Consider the following 23,025-nt stretch of genomic DNA (forward strand, 5'->3'; position numbering starts at 1 on the left):
AGGCTCCAGGCTGAGCTGGCAGTCAGCACAGAGCCCGATGCGGGGCTTAAACCCACGAACCGCGAGATCATGACCTAAGCGAAAGTCGGACGCTTAACCGACTAAGCCACCCAGGTGCCCCTCAAGATACTCATTTTAAATGACAAACTTCAATGATATTTTCATCGCAACTATTGAAGCGTTACGTCCGTACGTCATCTGCAAACTATTTTCACTGCGTTGCGTTATTCTTTGAGACTTTCTTTATATTATAGCTTTTTTAAATCAAAACTTAGTTCATGAAATTAACCTGATTAGAGACAGTGTTGTAAGGGCTTTTCCAAATGTCCGTATTGTCAAGCACAAATGTCCTTAGAAAAGCTTTTTCTCTGGAAATTAGAAAATCTAACTTGCTAATAAGAGCACTACAAAACAAAACTTTGGTGCTAACCAGTAGCTTGGAAATCCAGAAATGATTCATGCCTTTCCAGCAGTTAAAATACATCTTAATAATTTGAAGGTCACTGGCTTCAGCAGGGTGCCAGCATATAAAGGGGTTTTAAACATGCAGTTTAAAACCCTTGGGATTAAACCAACCTTGTTGGCATATTTTATTTATACAGAGATTATCTCCAAAGGAGATTCATTGGTCTTTTGACTATAATGAAGCCTTTTCTTTATTGACTTCATTGTGTCATAAATGAAAAGAGATTTTTTTATGGCAGGAAATAAAACGTTCCAATCACTGCAACACTCCTTGCATCCAAAGAGTCTGATTTAGACAGAAATCTCTTTGTTATGCTCTAACTCGGAAACTAAAATCTCACTTATGTTCTATTTCCCGTTTGCTTTATCTTCCTAAGTGGACACAGAGGTATTACCAAGTGCAGAGAGAGACCTGAACTTGGCTTCTGGGAACTGAGAGGGCAGGCACAAGAAGGGGCTGAGTTCCTGTCCACTAGAGGAGTGGTTGACAGTCGAGTTGTAGGACTTGGGGGCCCGGGGGTAAGGTCTGAGCAGGATTGACTTGATCCAGGACTGTGCTGGGGCTTCATACGTTCTCCTTATAAATCTGCCAAAGGACAGATTTGGTTGGGATGTGCCATAGGGTTTCGGGAACTACTATGGGTTAAACAAACTTCACAGAGATGGGTGGCAGAGGAGATAACTTAAGGCCCTCTGGAATGTTCATTGTAATTGTAAATGTACCCACATCCTGCCAGTATGGTATTCTTAAACAGACCTTAAGCCAATCCACCCCAGCATTAAGCATCTTGGCAGGAAGGTAGACACTACAACACTTTTTTTAACCTGGCATCATCAAAGTTACCAGAATATTAGTGTGAATTCTCCACGGTAACTTGACGCTTTCTCTTAAAGCCAAAGTGTATCCTTTCATTCATTAGAAGTCAAAGTTTCTTTAAAATGCAATACTGTGGTTTTCTGCCTGGTCTAACCAGGTACGCTCAATTCAAGGTCTAGAGAAGTCAAGTAAGGTGGAAGACACAGGACTTGGGAATTGGCCTGGCCCCACCACTTGATAATGACAGTGGACACTGGCCAAGCTCTTTGGTACTTTTAGTCAGTCTCCCTGTGTATAAAATGGGTAATCACCACCCTCCCCCCAAATTACAGGGCTGCTCATGTAAAGCAATTAGCATCCAACAATAAATCAGTTACCAAGCATTTACTAAATGCCAAGCACTCATCTGCTGACTTTTCATAACGCTATGGATTAGGTAGCTGTTATTCCCACTAGGTAGCTGCGGAAAGGGAATTGCAGAGAGGTTGAAGTCCCATCACGAGGCCATCTTACTCTGGCTGTTCCCTTCCACCATTTCCCCTAGGGGCCGGATGCACACCGAATGCCTTTCCATCATCAGTAACTGAGAATGACAGGTACACAATTTTACTGAGTTCTGGGCGGAAGACCCTGCCATGGAGTTGCGTAACAGGCCGAGCCCTGTGCAGCGCCTCCCCATGGCTGATGTTCAAGAACAGCCTTGGCTCCTAATTTTTTTTTCTTTAAAAAAAAAAAAAAAAAGTTTATTTATTTTGGGGAAGACAGGAAAGACAGTGAGGTTTCCTCCTTTTTGTTTATCGGTTATTCCTGAAGATGAAGAGAAAGCAAATGAAGATTATGAAAGTAAGATAGAACCATACCCCAGTGTGTGGGTGATCACCCTCTAATGGCTCCAGATATGCAAGTACAACAGAGACCGGACCGGATTTGGAAATAGCCTCTCTCTGTGTTGAGTGCGTTGTTCTTTGTTTCTTACAGTGTTTCATTTAAGGTCAACAATCTTGAACTCTTTTTTTTTTTTTTTCCCCTCCATGGAATCTCTCTCCCCTTTGGTACTTTCATCTTAGTAGATGTTTACCTTCTTCGTACGGTCTGCTTTGGGTACCTACAAACCAGAGACTAATTTCAGGTTTCCTCAGAATTGGTACATAAGAATGTCTTGTTGTGGATTGCCCAAAACAAAAGGTCCCTTGTTTAGTTTAATTCCAACCACCCAAGGCTGAAATCCTGGAACAATAATATCGAATAACAGTCTCACCCTTAAGGTGCTGATTCACAGCTAACTATACCAAGCACTTTATAACGGGATGATTAATAAAAGTGGTACTGTCATTTCGCCAAATTTAAATCTTCGGCATATGAAAATTCTTTAAGTAAATACGGGAAGGGGGGGTAGGAAGCAAACCACAAGAAACTTTTTTTTGAGTTTATTTATTTTGAGAGAGGGAGAGAAAGAGAGAATTAGCGGGGTTGGGGGGGGAGGGGAGAGAATCCCAAGCAGGCTCCTTGCTGTCAGTGCAAAGCCCACACGGGGCACGATCTCACAAACCTGAGCCAAAATCAAGAGTCACATGCTTAACCAGCTAAGCCACCCAAGTGCCCCAACAGACTTTAAGTCCAGAGAACAAACTGAAGGTTGGGTGGAGGGAGGTGGGCGAGGGAGGAGCTAAGTGGATGAAGGACATTAAGGAGGACGCTTGGGTGTTAGAGGTCAGTGATGAATCATTAAATTCTACTCCTGAAGCCAAGATTACCCTTTATGTTAACTAACTGGGACTTAAAAACTTGAAACAAAAAATGTTGGCACAAAACTTAAAAGTAACATTTTATCCGAGGGACTCCAATTAACCACGTGACACTCAGTTTAACTCCTTATTCTTCCTTGAAATTTGAGAATGTAGACAAATTCTGTATCACAGTGGGAGTCGGAGCTTCGCATTCAGTACACCAGGATTCAGATCTCAGCTCTGCCTACTGAGTTGTTGGTCACTTTTGAAATGTTGCTTCCGTTAACTCGTGTGTGATGTGACGATAACAGTGTCCCTTTTCACATAGTGCTGGTGAAGATAGATGTACGGAAAGCATTTAGCACAGTCCCTGGTAACCAGTATAGGGCTTAATAAATGGTGATTCTGCTCTCATTATACCAACTCTATCTGGAGTCCATTTCATTATATATTACAACAATCTCCCATCTAGCCTGTATTTAAAACCTCTTCCTTTGATGCCAGCTCATATTTTTATTTTATCACCACTACATCAGTAACATTTATTTTTGCCTGAGTCATCAAACCCATCCCTTATATGGCACTTGGAGTCTTCACCATGTAATTACATGCTGTTCTTGCTCACACCTGCTTATGTTCATTGCTTCTCCAGCACAAATGTGCCCTTGGGCAGAGCCCATCTCCCTAAGGTCTGGCTGAGTCCTGGGTGCTCAGGAAATGCCTCCTCCAGTGGTTTCCCATTCACTCTGACCCAGACAGCGGCCATTCTCTCTTGACCTTGGACTGTGCCCAGCTCCCACTGCCATATTCCAGCGTTTAGCTAATCTTTCTGAGCTTTATTTTCTCAACTGTGAGATGGGTAGGAAAATAGCATCTATCTCCCAGGGTTGTTGGGAGGTTTCGAGTACACGTTAATCCACCTAAAATGCACAGAAAGTGCCTCATCCATCGTTAGTGCTGCTCATGTTGTCTGCATTCATTAATGGAATATATTTAGGTGAAAAAAACATCTTTCAGACGGATGGCCTCTAACACCACAGGGTCTTTCCAGATAAAAGCTGAGATCAGGCCTATGCTGCTGTTCTAATTGCTTGGCTTTCTGCTAATTACAGTCATTTTGTAATTGTCTCGTTCTTGTTGAGAGAAATTTAGTAGAAAAACTATATAAGAGAAAAACTGTTATAGGACTTCGAATTAGCCATCGCCATATATTAATCTTAATATTGAGAAAAAAGATTTAGGACCCTTCAGCTTCATTTATCTTGATTGAAAGACAAATCATCTGTTATCTGGTAGCTGGTGGTGGTCAGTACTCTGTGTGTGTGTGTGTGTGTGTCTGTCTGTCTGTCTGTCTGTCTGTCTGCCTGTTGGTAGTTTTATGACGTTACCAGGGTTGCCTGGAAATGCAGAGAGGTGTGGTTAGACTTCCTCGGATGAAGAAGCTAATTGGAGAGACTGGTGAGCCATATATTTCCATGATTATCATACTGAGTGGTGCTGGATTTTTCCTGCATCTATCCAGGAAGACTGATTTCTGAGCATGTTTGGTGTTAGCATGAATACTATACCTGAGTAATTGGCAAGAAAAAAAAAAGAGTTATCCTAAAAGCATTTTTTTAATGACTTGAGATGGGCTTTGGCCCTTAAAATGCCATGGTTTTTGCCTTTTTTGTTTTTTGACTTTGCAGAGTAAAACAGCTTTGAATCTGACCTGTTTTTTTCTTATTTTGAACTACAGTCCATGTGCACCGTAAATTTGTTGGAATTCTAAAATTCTAAGCTATCATGGGATAAGTGTTGCCCTCAGCCTATTGTGCTGTTAGTGATGTGCCCCTCAGAAAGTGGTGTCTTTGGTTTCTAATTAAATTGGAAGGAAATGCTGCATCCTACGGTGTTTGCAGGGTTATGTCGTATCCCATCTTGCTCATTTTGCCCCTTGTCCAAAGATGAGTGTCTTTGGGTTAATCTTCCTGAGGCTCCAATTGTGTACATATTAACCCTTCGGCCTCAACTTGAGATCATTTCTTCGCCACTTGATCATAATTGTAGACTTTGCTTACTTCTAAACATTTTAAGGGAAGTTGATCAGATAATTTTGGAAAATTTTCTTGAACTGTGCATTCTGCTCAATATTCTGGAGAAACGTTTTGGCTCTGCTTGCTTTGTTAATGCTGGTTACATCATTATGGGAGCTATAGATTTCTTGGGCGTGCAAAATGATTGCATATTCATGAACATCTTCAATCCTGAAATATTTGTAAATAACTTGGCAATTTTTTTCATAAGGTGGCCTATTAAAATGATTAGGTCTTTAATTGTTCACACAGAAAGAATTTGTGCTTACAGAGCACCACCTATTAGATAAATAACATTTCTGCGCTAAGCAATTTGGATTATGAACATATAAGTCACCTTCCTTACACAAAGTCTAAGAGATGCTATTTTCCACTTAAGAATGATTCAAGTTTGAAAATGTCAATAGATGCAAAAAGCCACCCTCGAGCTTTGCTCTCTCGAAAGAAAGTAGAGAAGGAATGACATAGTCAATGTTAACTGTCACCAGATGAAGAGAAATCAGATTGTCAGGCCTGGATCTATAACATTCTTGCCAAAGTAGGACCTCATTTACACATACAGATCTTCATACCCTTTGCTAAGAAAAGCATCTGTGGCAGTTTAGATGTTTGTGCGTTTGCCAAAGATCTTTCACTCTGAATAAAGTAAATGTCATGTCTGTTGTTTATCTCAAATTCAGCAGAGTATTTTTAAAAGGAAATATTTGCGGGGGAGGGTTGAGGGAAGGAGGTTGGGGAGCTCCAGTTAGTGGGGTGTGGTGGTTTCATGGCCAGGACTCAAGTCTCAGACTGGATACGGATAAAGCAGCTTAAAACAGACTTTGGGCTCATGAACTGAAAGTGTCCTTCTGAAGTGACAACATTACAATAAATTGGAAAGTGGAGTCTTCCTGAATCTGTACCTAGTCTGTCAACACCCAAAAAAAATCCAGTTAATTCAGTCAAAGTGATTATTTGGCATCGTGTAGACACAGCTGTCCTGAACGAAAATTCTGAACAGTTAAACATAGATGGCATTGTACCCAAAGCCAGCTGGTACAATGGCATCTATCTGTAATTGTGTATAAAGATTGCTTCCACTTCAGAGATGCTCCAAGTTCAAGCTGGACCCCACTGAGGAGCAATTTTTAAGAAATCTTAGGTTGTGAAAAAATTTCTTGATGAATTAGGTACCTTATGTAGGTTCAGACTTCCAGTTGAGAGAGTGAGGTGGTAATTTAACTGTAAATTGCCTTAAAGATTAAAAAAAGTAATTCCCTATGTACTTAAAAAAACAACTGGTATTTAACCTTGCTTCTTGGCATTCAAAATCATGATAAGATAGAAATGTAAAATACATTTCTCGAGGACATCTACTTCAGGTGATAGAATTATATCACTCTGCAAAAATCAAATGTTTGCCTTGAATAATCCCTTATCAGTGTTACTTGCTTTATTGAAATGTGTTCTCTGTGACTCTGAATATCGTTTTATTTCCACAGATGACATGGAAGCCATTCCTGTCAAACAGTTTGTTAAACACATTGGTGAGCTGTATTCTAATAACCAGCATGGGTTCTCTGAGGATTTTGAGGTATGTTTCAAAACTGAAAATTAATTTCCAGAAACCTAACTTACTTTAGAAGGATTTTTATAACCTTGAAATAAATTCATTTAGCATAACAAAACAGTACTGGAAAAAGTGGAGATTGGTATTCTTCTTCTCCGTCTTCTGCTTCTGCTGCTTTTTCTTTACACTTATAACTCCGACAGGCATCCTTTTCCCACTAAAAATTAGGGGAGAGGAAATTAGTTGCCCATGCCCTGAGCATGTGTTTCTGTGAGAGAACAGACCTAGTGGTGGAAAAGAGGCAAGTGCCCCCAGAGCCTCCTTTCATCTTAATCCTAACTGGGGCACTAGTCCCCATGCCAAGCAGAGGGTTCGTATTTCTGGGGTGCACGAGGTGCTGAGGAGGCAACTGACTCGCAGTCTGAGAAACTGGGTGCCTGTTCCACAGCAGGCAGTGTGCTTTCTCATCCTTGGGCCAGTCTCCTCCTCTCTGATTCCCTGCTTTCCTCGCTTTTAAAAATGGCGCTCACGGCCCAGACATCCCCAAAGTGGGACCAAGTGAATGATGAACGTCTTTGAAAGGGCCGGGTAAACTGTTAGGGCCTGTGCAAAGATTGATCATTGTCGTTTTCATGATGGTTAATCCGTGGAGAGAAGCCACTGGTTAACGCAGCCTCGTGATTTTAAGAACCGTTGTGCAGGGAACAAGGTAGAGCGCGGCGCGCACCGCCCTGCCAGCTCTGGGTTCCGTGCCAGTTCGGCAGTGACAGGGTGTCAATGAGGAGCTATTAAACAGACTGCCCTTTTCTTCACTGAGGCGCTTAACTAAGGCACATCTCTGGCAGCAAGAGTTGTGCCGAGGGGGCCAAGTTTTCGTGGCAGCTCAGCTGTCTTCTAGCTTTGGGGGTGAGTCGGTTCCTTTCTCTGTCTTCCTTCTTCCTTTAAAATGGCAATGATGAGGATCCTAAACTGCCCACCTCTTTTCCCAAAATGTGATGTGATGGACAGGAAGCACAGTGAGAAATAAACGCAGGACCAAACGCCCCAGTCTCTGTGCAACGTCACAGTCCTCAGAGGCCATCATAAAGGCAATTACATTGACAACTGGCTTTAAATTAAGTCTTTCTCTTGGTTTTGGTTTTGGTTTTTGTTTTCCTGAGCAAAATCGAAGCAAAGGCAGGAGAGAGAAGGAACCCTGTCGTTTATTCGGCCAAGTCCTGTGTATCATGGAACAAACAAAAACTTGTCAAGTGTTTAATGTGGCTATTAGATGCTTACCAGAAAAGGTGCCTGTTCAACTACAAAGAACATGGTTAAAAGTCAAACATTTTGTATTCATGAGGACAGCAAATGTGTGTGCTGTTGAAGTGATTTAGTTCAATTGACTGCTGGCTGGATGACTGAGCAAGAATATTGAGGCATTTAACAATGTTGATGGTATTCAGGACAAACATTTATCCTCGAGAGAACAGAATTTGATCAGGATGACCAAATGCAACTCCAGTTTCTCAATTATTTATGATTTGAGACCCCAGTGCTATTCATCACAGCTGGTTTTGACACCATTTAATTATTCAAAATAATCAGCTACACCTCTGTAAACTTGATCTGACTTAAAATGGGCTTTGCTGCATCAAAAGCAAGCCTGTTAACCAATTCTGGGCATCGGCACCCTCTTTCGGTCCTTAAAAAAAAAAATACCGCGGCTAGAAGCTTTTGTCGCCTATATTGAACTTTATAGCCTAAGTCTTATTAGCTGGTAGTTAAGGGAGGGGCCCGGGAGGGCAGGCACAAGGGAGGCATTGTTCACCCCGTCCCTCACAATCCCTCCTGGTTTGAACGGTTTCAAATCAGAGCTATTCAGAATAGGAAGATTACCCTTGCTTCTGAAAAGAACAAGAAGGCAGCGACATAATGGGAGGAATGAGACAGAGAAACTTGTTAATATCCTGTCCTCTTCTCATTGAGGGAGATTTTGAAGAATTTTAGAACAGTAGTAGTCCATTTTGGCTGCTCTGCTAAAAGGGACAACTGGTAACAGGCTAGTTAGTAAATTACGAAGGCTCTTTTACAAATGAGATAGTAATAGACTATAAGAGAAGGTCAGGAAAAGAGATCTTGTGCGATTTAAAAAAAACAAAAGAAAACTGGGGCACCTGGCTGGCTCAGTCAGTGGAGCGTGCAATTCTTGATCTTGGGGTTGTAGGTTTGAGCCCCACGATGGGTGTAGAGACTATTTAAAAAATAATTTTAAAAAATTTTGGGGCACCTGGGTGGCTCATTAAGCGGCGACTTTGGCTCAGGTCATGATCTCGTGGTTTGTGGGTTCGAGCCCCGCATCGGGCTCTGTGCTCACAGCCAGCTCAGAGCCTGGAGCCTGCTGCAGATTCTGCATCTCCCTTGCTCTCTGCCCCTCCCCCACTCATGCTCTGTGTGTGTGTCTCTCTCTCTCAAAAATGAATAAACCTTAAAAATAAAACTAAATCTTAAAGAAAAGACAGCACCCTCATTATGATAGGAGACTAGAAAAGTTAATCCCAGATTTCCACATCGTTTTATGTGGAATAACGGTGCCCAGCATTTACTTAGCGCTGCACTTGGATTATTTCATTCGCTCCTCAGAACTGCTCTACGTAGAGGTTCTATTCTATTATCCCCATTTTACAGATGAGGAAACTTTACCCATAGGAAAACTGAGGTTTTGGGTGATTCTTGTGAAATGGCAGAAGTCAAGTTTTAAGACCAGGCTATCTGACTCAAGCCCACATGTTTAACCTCGATGCCCTCAGACTCTCATTAAAGTAGCGTCCCATCGTGACCTAGAGTCAGATGGAGAAAAAAATCAAGATTGCCAATAACTGTCTAAAACTGATCATGCAGCGGGTAAGCCAACAACTGCCTTGGGGGAAAAAAAAGTGGGGGAGTGCAGGAGAGGGAACAACCAAAATAAAGAATCGCCCCCCCCACCACCACCACCCCCCACACACACAATACTCGGCACCCATTACATGATCTTCATGGTCCAGAGCCTAACAAATATCTTAGAATCTGACTTAGAAAATGTTAGACAACATCTGACTAGAGGCCAAAAGTTAGTCAAAGAACTAATCTTAAAATTATAAATACCACTTAACAATTGATGTGTGGCCATTAAGCAGAGAGAAAACAATTCATGTGACAGTTATTCATGAGAACCTGTTATTCTGTGGACATAACCTAAAGCACGGAGATGAATTTGAGACCTTGGCCTCAAGGGAGTTTCACCACCTAGTGGTGGTGGACACCAGGGTGGGCCAAACAAAATAAGGACTAATACTGACCTAAAGTTCTGGAAGAGGACAAAGAAAAAGGAAAGCCTCCGTGAATTTTTGCTCTTTCACCAGAATTTCTCTTTGCCCCATATTGTTTAAAAATCGTGGATGGAAATGAAAAGAAAAATGGTGAATAGCTGACATATTTTCAGAATTTTGCTGCTTGGGGGAGGATGAGAAAAATGATTCACCGGTAATTTTGAGCCTTTGTCTAGAGGTGATGCAGCACGCATTTTGTCCTTGTCAGATAAATTTTGGAGCCTGTTAAAAGCTGGCACCATTAAACCTCCAGCAGATTTTGCAGTCACTGGAAATAACATCAATCCTTGTCTGGGGATGGCGTTCGATGACTCTGTTCCCTTGGCCTCCTGCATTGATTTCAACCTCACTCTTCCCCGGCCTCCACGGTCCGAATCCAGGAGGCTTCCGAAGGTGCAGTGCTAGCATTCTCTCTCAAAAGGAGAGAGCGCCGAGGCTGTGTAGGTCGACAGAATTAATAGGGAGGGGTCAGGAGCATCACGATTGAAAGGCTGAGTGCAGAGAGGAGGTCAGAGGTCCAATACCCCTTGACAAGATCCTTTGGGGGAATCACCTCTGTTACAATTAACTCCAGCTGAGCTAAATTTGGGCCAGTTGCTCATCTTAAATCAAGAGACCAAAGCTTTGTCCACCTGAGCCCATGCACCCAAGGGATCAGTGGCCACAGTCCCTTTATGTAAGATGCAGAGTTGCGATGTGGCCAGTGACGTAGAATAAGGCATCGCCAGATAGAGGGGGATGCTTCATGAGACTGCACCCTGCAAAATGGCAGAACAGGACCCTGAGCCTCTGTGACAAAATGCCACTTAAGGACTGAGATGTCTTTAAAACATTTTTAAACCCTTAGCAAGAAGAAAACCATAGTTGTGTTGAGGTTTTTATGAAGAGTGAAGAGAGGGCGGATTAGCACGATTCACAAATAGTGTACAAAAGGTAATTTTATTGTATGGACCTGCTGCAGGATAATAGGTGCTGTGATGTATAAAAATGGGTTATTTTTCTGGAAGGGTTAGGCAGTCACTGTATATAAAGACGGGTGGACTCGGACACGGGGAGAGCAGGACAAGGCTTGTCACTAAGGCAAATGGCAGTGAAACAAAGAGCAGGAAACTAGGGTCTTGTCAAAGGGCACAGACGTAAAACTGTCCGGGAATGAGAAGAGAGCTGGTAGAAGATGGAAGGTCTAGGCTGGGACCTTGAAAGCCTGGCTAAGGAATCTGGGATCTATCCAGAGATTTTTGAGTAAAAGAATAACAAAGTCCAAGCAGCCCATGAAGAAATTTGGTGTGGCAGCAGCATGTAGCCTGAGCAGAGGCCGGAAGATGGCATGTCACTGGCACCCAACAAGGGCCAGCTCTGTGTCGGACACTAGGCACTAGGCAAGCAACCAGACCATCGTGATGACCTAAACTCGTCAGTCTTTGGTAGCACTGTCCCTTAACTGTAGGCTGACTGAACTCCCACACCAAGAATGTCTATATACTGAGTCTAACACTTGGTCACCTGTTCCAAAATGTGTTCTTCGTGGCTTTCTTTGTGAAGCCGAGTAATCTGAAAGATTTCCAGATGTATTTTTATTCTTTCAGGTTTTTCAAATCAAGCCATAGAATGGTAGAGCGGTAGGTGTCCACGTGCCTTTTCAGTAGCTTCTCACATCATTGACTCCAGGCAGTAGGAGATTTACCCTATTCTATCTCCCAAGAAATCTGGATATATCAACTTGGGCTGTTTTGTTTAAGTTTTGCTTCATTTTTAAATCTCTTGTTTTCACTCGGCTTTCTTCTGTGGTGGTGTGCCTGTCGATACTCTGAATATTCATTTTGAGAATTTCAACGTCATTATATGGACAGTAAAATGCAAATAAGCTTAAATCTTACACTATGTATATTCGAGCACCCAATAAGTAACTTTGCTATACACACTTCATCAGCCAGTGTCCCTTCAAAGGGTTTTAACACCTATTAAAATCACATTAACTTTGAAATTCCAGTTCTGATGGAGAAAAGCCAATCCAGGATCAGATGATATCAGCATCTAAATTAGCCAGCCAGTTCTGCAAGGAATTATAGATGACATTATTATCCGCAAGACAAAATCAGAAGGCCTTAGGCAAACCCCTTGGGTTCTAATAAAATCAGATTTAGCATTATTTATGACTATTCTTTGTTTTCTGTCATTCACATAATTGGAAAAGTGAAAGAGAGGCAAGGAATCAGACCAGGGGTTTTAGATAACAGAGAGAGTCTCATTGGCCATATTGAATGACTGCTTTAAACAGTTCGAACAGATGCTTCTAAGCAGTCTTGGTCAATTGCATTATATTCTAATAGAGGCCCCACCTCAGTCGATAGCTTGGGGGGGGGAGGGGGTGTCAGAACCACACAGTGAGGGGGGGGAAGGCCATAAACCGAGTGAATCTCAAAGTATGAAACGCTATAATCTCTTATCAGAAGATGTTTTAGCAACCCAGCCCATGCCAAAAGTATGACCTTCACAACCCAGACACAAAAGGATGTCAACTTATTTCAGGGATTTCTGTATAGATTGAATTAATAATGTTTTCCCGAATACAAATCCGTTTTCAAAGGTTTTCTGCCCCTGGAACTATTCAAGAGTATGCCTCAGGCTTTCAGAGCAAATCTAAAAAGCAATTCTAAGCAATTCTAAAAGTTGCTCTTTTAGAGCAACTCTAAAATAGCCCCAAATACTTTGAGTATAGGTAGCATTGCTTAAGTGTTTGTAGATGTTAAGATCTCAACTCATCACTTTGGGCCTACATTTTATCTCATTATAGAGAAAAGAACCAAAGGGAGCTGAAGCCCCTTTAGAGGAGCATTTGCCAAACCATAGATGATAAACCATTTTAGAATAGAAAACAGCGGTTTATCGCGTTTAGTAAAAGTAAGGAAAGGGTAACAATTGCTGTGAAACACCCTTTCCCCAGAGAAGTGTGTGGAATTAGTGCCTATAGGCTTTTTTTCTTCTACCTCTTCTTCCTCTTAACAGACAACTGGGAAGGTCTACAATTAGAAAACATTGAATGTACAGCTTCCAAGAATCAGGAGTTCATGAGTATGGTCTCTTTGAATAGATAACAACCCCATTGTTTTTAGACTTGAAATTCTTTGATTACAGTGAGTTGGTTCCTCCTCGGAGAGAAGAGAGGGACTCCTCACCAGGAAGTAGTTTGTGAATAAAAAAGACAGCCAGTTCCTTGTTTTCATTATGCCTCATGTAAATGCTATGGAAAACATCTATAATTGCTATGCATCTCCTTCATGGGAAAAAAAAAAAAAGTCTGCACGCTCCTAAACTCTGTTACATCTGTCACGTGTAAAACATTTCTCCTGATAATTTTCTGTCTCTTGCTCCTGCTCTCTGTAACAGCTGTGCACTGCTAATGACTTCCCTTATTAGTTAGCTCCAGTACTTTCTTGGGTTTGAACCGTACACTGTAGAAAAATTTGACTTTGCAGCCATCGTGCAGGAGGCTAATGGGTGATGTTTAGGTACATGGCAAAGGTAATGATGAGGTGCCTCTTCTGCTACTTTTGTAATGTAAAGAAGGGTAATGTAAATGAAACTAAGAGCTCACAAATACATCAAATCTGAATCTGTTTGAGCCACAGAAGGACAGGTCACTGGGCTAGTACAAATAGTGTCACTTCAGGACGGAGTCCAATCAATTTGCACTTGGACGGTCATAAAACAAGCTCTGTGGCCTATACACATTTTGCAAATGGTGGTGGAGAACTTACCTCTGCCTGGGAAGTCCTTGTTCATTCTCTAAGACTCAGGTGAATGATCCGCGGGGAGCCATTCTCTGCGCTCCTTGCAATAGTATCTTCAGCCCTATTTTCTGTGAAGCCCAGTTGCCTGTCTTTATCTTGTGCGTTTCCTCCCCCCACAGACTGGGACATATTCAAAATGAGATGATGTTTTGTAATCCCCCGAGCCTAAGTCACCAGTATGGAATGAAGCAGATGACTGATGAATTAGTAAAAAATGAAATCCTTTTATCTTCTTCACACCCTTCGTACATTTGTTAGGAATACGTCAATGATTTCCGAAGCTGAGTTTGGGGAGGCTGTACTAGGAAGCGAGTAAATACTTCATGCTTTGGGGGGATACAGTTCTTTTCTTCCTATACCCTTGCTAGACATCTAAAGTGCATCTAAAATCTTTGAAATCTTCATGTTTTTTTCACTAGGAAGTCCAACGCTGTACCGCCGATATGAACATCACCGCAGAACATTCCAATCATCCAGATAACAAGCACAAAAACCGATACATCAACATTTTAGCATGTAAGTAATAAACTTGAATCTATCTTCAGCTGCGAGGAAATTAAATCTTCACGCTGGGTAGAAGCCTAAAGCCAAGCAATCAGAATCAGGATGCCAAGAGAGAATTACACTTGCAAGTTAACCTCTCATTAGCCCGTCTTCAACAGTGTCTAGGAAGAAGAGGGGACACTGCCCCCTGAGTCTTTCATTAAGCCGGCGGATCTCAGCTTATGAGTAAGGTGATTGAAAAAAATGTCCTGTGCTTCACTGTTCTCACATGAAGTGATTGCATACCCGATGGTGGGAACCAAAGTTTGAAAGTCATGTGGCTATCTTGACATTGTTTTTAAGTGGTGAGAGCCAGGTTTTTAAATACGAATGCGAATACTGAAAATTGAATTCCATAAGTGAAGTCCAAAGCAGTCTAAGACTAGGTAGTTGGTCTATACCGTGAGTGACGGAGTCACCGATTCCTTGTGGCCTGGTTCTTTCTACCATATTTCCAAGGTTAAGAGTCCTCTTGGCGGTTAGGGACACATACAAACATTCATCTTAGCCTTATGGAATATGCTAGGAGCACAGGCTGCTTCTCTGGCTGTAATGCTACTTCTCCTAGACCGTGGGGTTTGGGTCAGTGGCTTTGCTGTTAAGGTCAGGGGCACACATGTTTATGATTAACATACACTATGGTAAGCAACACATTCCATAGGCTTTTGTAGTGCATTAAATTGAACCATTTAAATTTGAACACTACTATAGATAAAGCTTTTTATAATGCTTTAGGGAGATAAAAATCACATACCATATGAAATTCACCCATTTAAAGTTAATTTATATTTAAATGGGAATTTAAATATAAACTGAATTTCAGTGGGTTTGAGTATATTCACAGTTGTATAATCATCACCACTAATTTTAGAACACCAAAAGTCCCCCCCACCCTTCCAAGAAACCCTATACCCATTAGCAGTCATACACAACTCCTACTTTTCCCCAACCCCTAGAAAAGCACTTATCTACTTTCTATTTCTATGTATTTGCCAATTCTGGGTATTTCATGTAAATGGAATCCTAGACTACGTGGCCTTTTGTGTCTGGTTTCTTCCACTTAGCATGATGCTTTCGAGATTCATCCGTCTTGTAGCTTATATCGGCACTTCATTCCTTTTTATGGCTGAAAAATACCCTGTGGTATGGATATATACCACATTGTGTTTATTCATTTGTCATTCGATGGACATTTGGGTTGTTTCTACTTTTTGGCTATTATGAATAATGCTGCTATGAACATTTGTGCAGACATATATTTTCAATTCTCTTGGATATATACTTAGGAGTAAAATAGCTAGGTCATATGGTAACTCTATGTTTAACATTTTGAGGAGCTGCCATACTATTTTCCAAAGTGGCTGTACCATTTTATATTCCCACCAGCAATATAGGAGGAGAGTTCACTTGTCCATAATCTCATCAACACTTGCTCTTTCTGTCTGTCTATCTGTCATAACCCCTAATGATTAGTAATGTTGAGCATCTTTTCATGTATCGTTCACTTATATATCTTCTTTGAGGAAATATCTTTTCAGACCCTTTGCACCTTTTTTAAATAGTATTACTTGTCTTTTTGCTGCTGAGTTGTAGGAATTCTTCATACATTCTGGATTCAAATCCATTGTATAGATAAGTAGTATGCAGATATTTTCTCCCATTCCATGCATTGTCTTTTCACTTTCTTGCTGATACTTTTTGAAGCAAAAGTTATTTTACTTCTACTGAAATACTAATTGTCATCTGTTGCCTGTGCTCATGGTGTTCTGTGTATGAAACCACAGCCTAATCCAAGATCATGAAGATTTATACCTGTTTTTTTTTTTTCTTTTTTTGTCAAAGAGTTTTATGGCTTTAGGTCTTTTATCCAAATAATTTTTATAAATGATGCAAGGTAGGGTCCAAGTTTATTCTTCTGCATGTTGATAGCCAGTTGTCCTAGCACTCTTTGCGGATTGAACTGTCTTAGTGTCCTTATTAAAAATCAGCTGACCACAAACGTAGGGGTTTATTTCTGGACTGTCACTTACCTTCCACTGATGTGCCTTTCCCTAGGCTGGTATCACTGTGTCTTGATGAGACTATAGCTTTGTAGTAGATTTTGAATTTAGAAATGCTGATTGCTCCAGCTTGTTCTTTTTCAAGATTGTTTTGGTTATTCTGGGTCCCATGTGTTTCCATATCAATTTTGGGATCAACTTTTCTATTACTGCAAAAGATGTAACTTGGATTTTGGTAGGGATTGCATTGAGTCTGTGGATTAATCTTAACAATATTGTCTTCCATCCATGAAGATGGGATGTCTTTCCATTTATTTAGATTGTCTTATACTTCTTTCAGTGTCTTATATTTGTTGTTTGCATTGTGTTATGCTGCTTTTGTTGAATTTTTTAAGACTTGTATTCTTTTTGATGCTATGATAAATGGAATTGTATACTTAATTTTGAGATCTTTCATTGCTCTTGTATAGAAATACAACTTTCTTTTAAATATTGATCATGTATCCTACAATCTTTGCTGAATTCATTTATCCTGATCCTTATCATATCATATCGTTATCCTATCATTTACTATTTGAGTTTCACTTCTAACTTATCTAGATAGAAGTTTTTAAAGAACCGTTAAGTCATTTTTGAATAAGAGTACTGGTTTCACTTATGTGAGAGAATGAGGAGGTAAAAAAGAGAACAAGGAAGAGTCAAATTTTGCTTTTCTCTCTATTCTTTGAATGGATAGACTCTGATAGTATTGGTTGGCCAACCCAGGAAAGGCTCGTTTTGCTGAGATTATAAGGATTTGTCCATCTATATACCTTGTTTCTAACCATGTCAGTCAGGCAGGGAAACAGACACATGTGTGTCTTGAGTATGTCCACACATATAATTCTCTTCTCCATGGCAATCCTTACTTCTGGTGACCTCGGTTCTTGGTGAAAAGTACATGGCAAAAAAGAGGGAGAAAATCACAGCAGCTTCTGTGTGGTATGCTCAAGGGTTATGGTATTTCCTGGAAAGTTTACCATCTGTGCTTTGATGTGGTTGCACTTGGACCATTTGTGGTTTCACTTTCACAAATTCACGTTAGATACGGTTTTATTTTTCTAAGTTCAGAAAGTTGGGTTCTGGTGTTCATGACATTTGGTCAGATTTTGGGCACAAAAATACCCATCATTCTTGGTCTACCCTTTATATTAAGGGCTTATTTAGTCTACCAAAACAATGGGACGGAAATGTCATGAACAACTAAATGTGCCAGAAACACAGTGTAGGAAAAGGCTTCTCTCACAGAACCATTACAACTCTCAGGTATATAGGGATGCTACCATTACCGCCTCCTATCCTCGTCTGTTTTCACGAGGTTATTGCCTTTCAGATTAAATATGAATTTTGCAACTTGAATATGTGTTCTTGTCAGTCCGAAAAATAATATACAATACAGTGTACCGAGCTAGGGCATAGCTGTATGTATCCCAATTAACTTGGGAGAAATTTTTCATTTGGACCCTTTTTCTATCAAGCAGCCCCCGTGCCTATCAAATGTAGTCTCAGACTTTGTCAGAACAACCAAAGCAATTCACAGTTCCAAGAATGGGAGAGGGCTTTCAAAAAGTGCTTGATATTTAGTCTGAAGTCATTAATGTCTAGGCTAACTAAACCACTCATTGGACTTGTTTTTGAAATGGCCTTTATGGGGCGCCTGGGAGGCTCAGTCGTTTGAGTGTCCGACTTTAGCTCAGGTCATGATCTCACGGTTTGTGGGTTCGAGCCCCGCGTCAGGCTCTGTGCTGACAGCTGGCTCAGAGCCTGGAGCCTGCTTCAGGATTCTTGGTCTCCCTCTCTCTCTGACCCTCCCCTGCTCATGCTGCTTCTCTCTCTCTCCCTGAAATAAATTAAAACATTAAAAAATTTTTTTTTGAAATGGCCTTTTATGATGATGACTATAACCAGAAATGTAATTTTTTTTGCCCATTCTGTTCCTAGCTAGGGAAAATAAAATTATGACCTTGGCTTCCTTTCATTTCATTGGCTGTCCTAAAAATTCAAGCTTACTTCACTAGGTAACAGGAGGCATATAACCCATTCCCCCTTATTGTGTTCATAAGCTGAAGTCAAGTAGATCCTAAAACCTGATCGCTGACCAGATTCCTGCAGTAAGATTACTTTTAGGAATAGCTCTGAGTTCCCTCAGTTACATAGGTTCTATGGGGGTGACAGGGAGTCTGAATTTAGCAAAGGAATCCCCTGAAAATAGATCTTCAAAGTTCTGGACTTAATATGACAATATACGTTTTTGTATTTGTATCAGTGGAAAAGGGACAGGGCGATGGATAGTGAAAGGCCTCAGTTTCAAAATACAGGACAAGAAAATTTTGGAGACCACTTGAAATCATTTTACGTTTCCTGGGCACTCACAGGTCAGAGCATGAGGTAGAAGTGTCCCTGTGTTGTTAAGATGGGTCTCAACGCCATATCTGTGAATTTTTAGTTGTTGTTCTGGTAAAAGTTTTCTTGGGGGCCCTCTGGGAGGGGCCGCGTTGCCTGTTGGCCTTGTTCTCTGCTTTCGAATGCTGGTAGTTTTTGAATTACATATTTTGTTTTTGCTTTTTTTTTGTTTTGTTTTTTTGTTTTGTTTTCTTTTTCCTCTGTAGATGATCACAGTAGGGTGAAGTTAAGACCTTTACCAGGAAAAGACTCTAAGCACAGCGACTACATTAATGCAAACTATGTCGATGTAAGTCAGAAATGTTTTTCTAAACCTGCTTCTGATAATTGAAGAGTTGCCACAGAGACTGTTGAACGTGTTGTAATACTGCACAGAGCTTTGACTAAACACACTGCCTATTTGATGTGGAAGGCACTTGAATTATTCACTGGTGTGTGGTACTCTGCTTTCTTCTTACTTTGTGCTGTGTCATCTTTGAAGGGCTACAACAAAGCGAAAGCCTATATCGCCACCCAGGGACCTTTAAAGTCTACATTTGAAGATTTCTGGAGGATGATTTGGGAACAAAACACTGGAATCATTATCATGATTACGAACCTTGTGGAAAAAGGAAGAGTAAGAGCCTCTCGGCTTAATATCTTAATCATGTACCTTCATTCAAAACTTATTTATGGAGTATCTGCTGTAGGGTAGGAACTTGGCCAGGTATAAAGAGTTAAGGAGATGAAAGGCATTCCTCTGTCCTTATCTTGCTTGTGGTCTGGCTGGGAAGAGCTCAGCACTTACAAGAGTGAATTAAATGTGGCAGTAGCATCATAAGGGGGATGCTGCACAATGGATGACTACATCCTCTAGGGCTGAGATTTTGTAAAGCAGCTGTTGTTTAAGGTGAGATGTAAATAGTGAGGGAGGAAAAGGAGTTAGGGAAGGACCTTCTAAGCGTAGGAGATGGAAAGCACAAAACAGAGAAGTTGGAAGAAACCTAGAGTAGTGGGGAACCTACTGATAGTTCAGGTGAGGGGAGTAAACACTGCTGAAATGCCCTGACTGATACTAAGAGAACCTTGCTTTAAGAGGATGAATATTTTAGAGTTATTAGATCATGAGTTACTAGATCATGAGCTTACATAATATGATGCTAAATTAGGCTGGAATAAAGGCTAAGCCTCAAGTTCATTACGTAGAATCGCTACAACTTCACTTTGACTGGGGAGTCCCTGTTTCACCTTTGGTGACCCAAGTTGCAAAATGAAGGTTTTCATTGTTACAAGACTGTCTTACAGCCCAGACTCCTAAACAAGAAGTAAACTCCTTTATAACGAAGCCAGCCCTACTTCTTACTGGCCAAATACAGGTTTCTTTCTTAGGCCCTCTTTAAAGTACACTGTTTATTGAAAAATGATCATGAATACAAGACCCATTTCTCAAAGGATCTTGCCCACAGTTGTCCCAAGGTCAGCCTCTTCAGAAGTAGGTCTACCTGTTGTAAGCCTTTGGGCCGCAGGTTCCTTTTTCAATCAACTACATGGTGATAGTACTGGATTTAAAGACTTTGGAAATCACGTTATCGATAGTACAACTGCGGCCTAAACTGCAGTTGTAGTCAACAGCTTTTTCCTTTTTGCAGCGAAAGTGCGATCAGTATTGGCCGACAGAGAATAGTGAGGAGTATGGAAACATTATCGTCACACTGAAGAGCACAAAAGTACACGCCTGCTACACTGTGCGTCGTTTCTCAGTCAGAAATACAAAAGTGAAAAAGGTACGGAAGCAGTGGGGTGGGCTGCCGGGTGCCTCTCTTTAAACTTGTATGAAAAACTGCACAACCAAGGCCAATTCTCATAACCAACTTGGCTTTAACAAAGTATTTTTAAAAAACATTTTTTCACAACTCGTTTGATTGACATCAGTGTATGCTGTGAAAGATCCTGGCACAGCGCATAATAGAATTTAACTGGCCTGCTTAAATGCTTTAATCTCCCGGTGAAGCCTGCTTTTTTTTTTTTCTTTTTTTTTTTTTTTTTTTTTAAGGTCCTCTTCAGTTCTGGTGACCAGCAACTATAGCGGCACCTGCTTGTTGACTGAGTTTTTTAATAGCAATTTTCTGACAGTTTTAAAGCATTATTTCCCAACGTGTGCTCCAAGGAATGCTAACCGTGCAAGAGGCTTGCAAAAATCAGATTCTGCTATTTAATAAGGACGGGAAATGAATGCTACGTAATGAATATTCTCCGTTAGAAATGGACAGGGCACACAAGTGACCAGAGTGCTAGGGAAGAAACCTCTTCAACTTTGTTTTGCCCCGTGCTTCCTAAAGTGACTTGATAGAACCCTTTTCTGTATAACCGTGAACATCCTGAGCGTCCCACCTTGGGGAAGATGCTTTCAAGTTTTCTCCATTACTCTTGTTCAAAATCTGCTCTTTCACCAAGACTTCTAGACCACTGCAACATTGCTAGGAACTCTAGGTAGATGTTCATTAAGAAAATGTGCAGTTGCTCTATAGAGAGTTAGGAAAGGCTGTTGTTTGTAGCAATGGGAATAATGGTAGTTTTGAGGGTTTTTTTAAGTCTTGGACATCTCTGTGTTAAAAACTGCAGCCTCGCTGCTCCCCGAAAGAATTCACATTTATTCACGTTTTTATATACAGTGTCATTGGCTCTGAAACCCATCTGTGCTCCAAGGTCAACAGTCCTTTGGACATGTATTGTTTTCCTAGAATCGCAGAAGCGTCTAAAAATCTAGCAGCATGTTTTTATCTGTGTTCTAATAGAGCTGTCAGCTGGCTTAAACTAAGTAGTAACCAGCTTGTATTTACATAAGCCCATTCCTCATGGAAACCCTTCAGGTATTTAAGCATCGCCCACTTATTCTTATTTTGGAAGCAGCTTAGAGGGAGGAGGAAGTCAAATAGGAACGTCAGGTGTTCGTGCAAGAGGGAACAGTAGTAACTGCAAATGACAGAAATAGGAAACTGAGAGTTAATGGAAGTCATCGGGGCTTTGTTTGTAGCACAGGGCAGAACACCTAACTAACATGCTCCAGTGTTGACCAATGACCCCAAGTCATCAAAAAAAGAAACCCTGAAATTTTCTGAGGTATTCATGATAAGAAAAAAAACCCTGTATCAGCAAATTACCCATTTGGGGAAATTTTTCACCCAAAGGAGTTAAAATGAGAACAAAAAGTAATTCATGTAAAACGCTGAGCCACTTAATGGAAAACTACTCTGAAAATTTTATTTATGAAAGTGATAGATAAATGTATTAATTGCTTTGACTTTGGAGATTGAGAATCATCTGTCACTTAGGATCTTCCCCACAGTTGGTGCAGAATGCACAGCAACAACCAGCACTTAGGTTCCTGAAGGTTCAACCTGAACACCAGAGAAAGGATAGGAATCCCGGCCCACGGTCAGATGACAGCAGGGGACCAAAGCCTTCTGGAGTTGGGGCAGGAAGTGGGAAAATGGCGGCCTTGTAGGGTGATTACAGAGTGTTAGAGATGGTTCCAGACCCAAAAATCTAGATAAGTGTTCATTCCTGGTAGAGTCTTAAACCTCCCTAGGAGAGTTCTGCCCCTTGCCACCCAGCTAGGTGGCATCTCCATTTGTGGCCTGAGACCGCCCCCAGGAGGAAGATCCCTCGCTCAGGAACAGTAGTTCGGGCAGATGGAATGGAAGGTCCTGTTTCCTGTATCCTTACATTCTTTCTCTCTCCAGAATGCCCACCGTCTGCTTCACCTTTTTTTCTCCCCTTTCTCCTAGGGTCAGAAGGGAAACCCCAAGGGTCGTCAGAATGAAAGGGCAGTGATCCAGTATCACTACACTCAGTGGCCTGACATGGGAGTTCCCGAGTACGCCCTCCCGGTCCTGACCTTCGTGAGGAGGTCCTCGGCCGCCCGGACGCCAGAGATGGGCCCCGTGTTGGTGCACTGCAGGTGAGGCCACCATACTTCTCTCTCTCATCCCAGGGATTGAACCCTGGAAGGGGGCAGAGTAGGGGACTGTGGACCGTATGGACCTGGACTGCTAGGGCCCTGCTTTGTTTGCTGCAGAAACGGAGTCTTCCACTGCAAACTGGGACCAGTGACGGTTATGTAAAAAATCACGGTATTCTGCATACTTTCAGAAATCCTGTGCTGTTGCTGAGGTTAAAAGAAAATGTGCTCTTAGAGAATGGATCTCCAGTTTTATAACATGTGTTATTAATAAAATCCCCACTGTATTTAGTATACGGCTTTTCTATAGGATTCCTCTAAATAAT

The 23,025-nt window shown here is 41.3% G+C and overlaps 1 protein-coding gene across 3 annotated transcripts in view; it reads left to right on the forward strand.

The window, feature by feature from the left end:
- PTPRG (protein tyrosine phosphatase receptor type G) overlaps positions 1-23,025 on the forward strand; it is a 706,759-nt gene that overhangs the window by 655,136 nt on the left and 28,598 nt on the right. For all 3 annotated transcript variants that reach the window (XM_077760245.1, XM_077760246.1, XM_077760247.1), the window contains 6 exons: positions 6,566-6,657; positions 14,194-14,290; positions 18,966-19,048; positions 19,241-19,375; positions 20,388-20,522; positions 22,527-22,699. In XM_077760245.1, the coding sequence (XP_077616371.1) occupies positions 6,566-6,657; positions 14,194-14,290; positions 18,966-19,048; positions 19,241-19,375; positions 20,388-20,522; positions 22,527-22,699 (715 nt within the window). The remainder of the gene's footprint in view (positions 1-6,565; positions 6,658-14,193; positions 14,291-18,965; positions 19,049-19,240; positions 19,376-20,387; positions 20,523-22,526; positions 22,700-23,025) is intronic.

Source organism: Crocuta crocuta, unplaced genomic scaffold (genome assembly GCF_008692635.1).
Source record: "Crocuta crocuta isolate KB4526 unplaced genomic scaffold, BGI_CrCroc_1.0 scaffold213, whole genome shotgun sequence".
NCBI classification, from domain to species: Eukaryota; Metazoa; Chordata; class Mammalia; order Carnivora; family Hyaenidae; genus Crocuta; species Crocuta crocuta.